General features: G+C 43.3%; 1 protein-coding gene across 1 annotated transcript in view; it reads left to right on the top strand.

The window, feature by feature from the left end:
- The window catches only part of LOC104499816 (beta-citrylglutamate synthase B-like), a gene marked incomplete at its 3' end in the record, with an annotated part of 32,463 nt that extends 31,640 nt beyond the window's left edge, over positions 1-823 (top strand). Inside the window, exon 3 of the mRNA XM_010143373.1 lies at positions 737-823. Coding sequence (XP_010141675.1) covers positions 737-823 — 87 coding nt within the window. The remainder of the gene's footprint in view (positions 1-736) is intronic.
- Between the last annotated feature and the right edge of the window lie 239 nt (positions 824-1,062).

Below are 1,062 nucleotides of genomic sequence, written 5' to 3'. Positions count from 1 at the left end.
GCTAATGGCTTTGTGACCAGTGTCTTGGCTTGACTGCTGCACTTTACTACACACACTGTTAGAGGTGTCACATCCCTTTGCTGACTTTCTCTTCTGTATTTCTTGTACTGTGGTCAGCCTTCTGTGAATTGAATTGAACTTGAATAACATTGAAGTATCAACCATAATCATGTCATTGCAAGGTGCTCTCAGAGGTGGCAATGAGACAAAGAGGTTGAAGTACCACTTCACGAAATAGGAAGAATGAGAACCGGGAGATTTAGGCCTTGGAAAGGGGGGAGCTGAGGTGACAAGATTTCGGTTGTTGCTGTTCTGTGGATTATTCCTTGTCTTTGTATTTCATATTGCTTTCCTGGTTGGTAGTTTGGATGGAACTGTTACAGGTGTTACATCTGTGCTATTTTCCTGCTAGACATTTGAAAAGGTTGGAATAACTGGAACAAGATGGTAGAATCGGGCATTCAGATTTGGAAGATTGGATTGAACCTTTTGGAGTTGTGATCAAGAGGTCTTTGCCAACTTGCATCTTCCATTTCAAAGGAAGTAGGAGTTAGTGTCCCAGAGATCACAAACACCTTCAAAGTCTGATTATGCTCCAGGATGAAGTTCCTCTTAATTTACAGTCCTTTCTGCATCATCTAAGCTATAAGGGTGGGAAGAATGTGTGGCAATTACATTCCCAATTTGGCCACACCAGACAGGTGGCACATAATGTTGTTGGTTTTCTTTTTGCCAGGTGGTCATGAGAATTTTGCCAAAATGATTGATGAGGCGGAAGTGCTGGAGTTCCCTATGGTGGTGAAGAACACGCGGGGTCACCGAGGTGGGTGTGAGGTCAGGGGTGAAGGCAAGGAGTATTCTGAGCAGCACTCTTTTAAGATTTTGTCATGTCAAGGGATGATAGTTAGGAAGGTCTTCTGTTAGGTGTTGGACTTCTTTGTGGTACGTCTAAATTCTACCACCCTTTGACTTCTGAATGTTGAGTAGTCTTCTAAGTGTTCCTAGTCTTGCAATAGCAAGGGGGGTAGGGGTTCAAAATCATGGTGCATTGGTGACTTCTGT

This window comes from Buceros rhinoceros, unplaced genomic scaffold (assembly GCF_000710305.1).
Source record: "Buceros rhinoceros silvestris isolate BGI_N320 unplaced genomic scaffold, ASM71030v1 scaffold22829, whole genome shotgun sequence".
NCBI classification, from domain to species: Eukaryota; Metazoa; Chordata; class Aves; order Bucerotiformes; family Bucerotidae; genus Buceros; species Buceros rhinoceros.
Note: the sequence above shows the minus strand (reverse complement) of the source record. Positions and strands in the feature narration are given on the sequence as shown.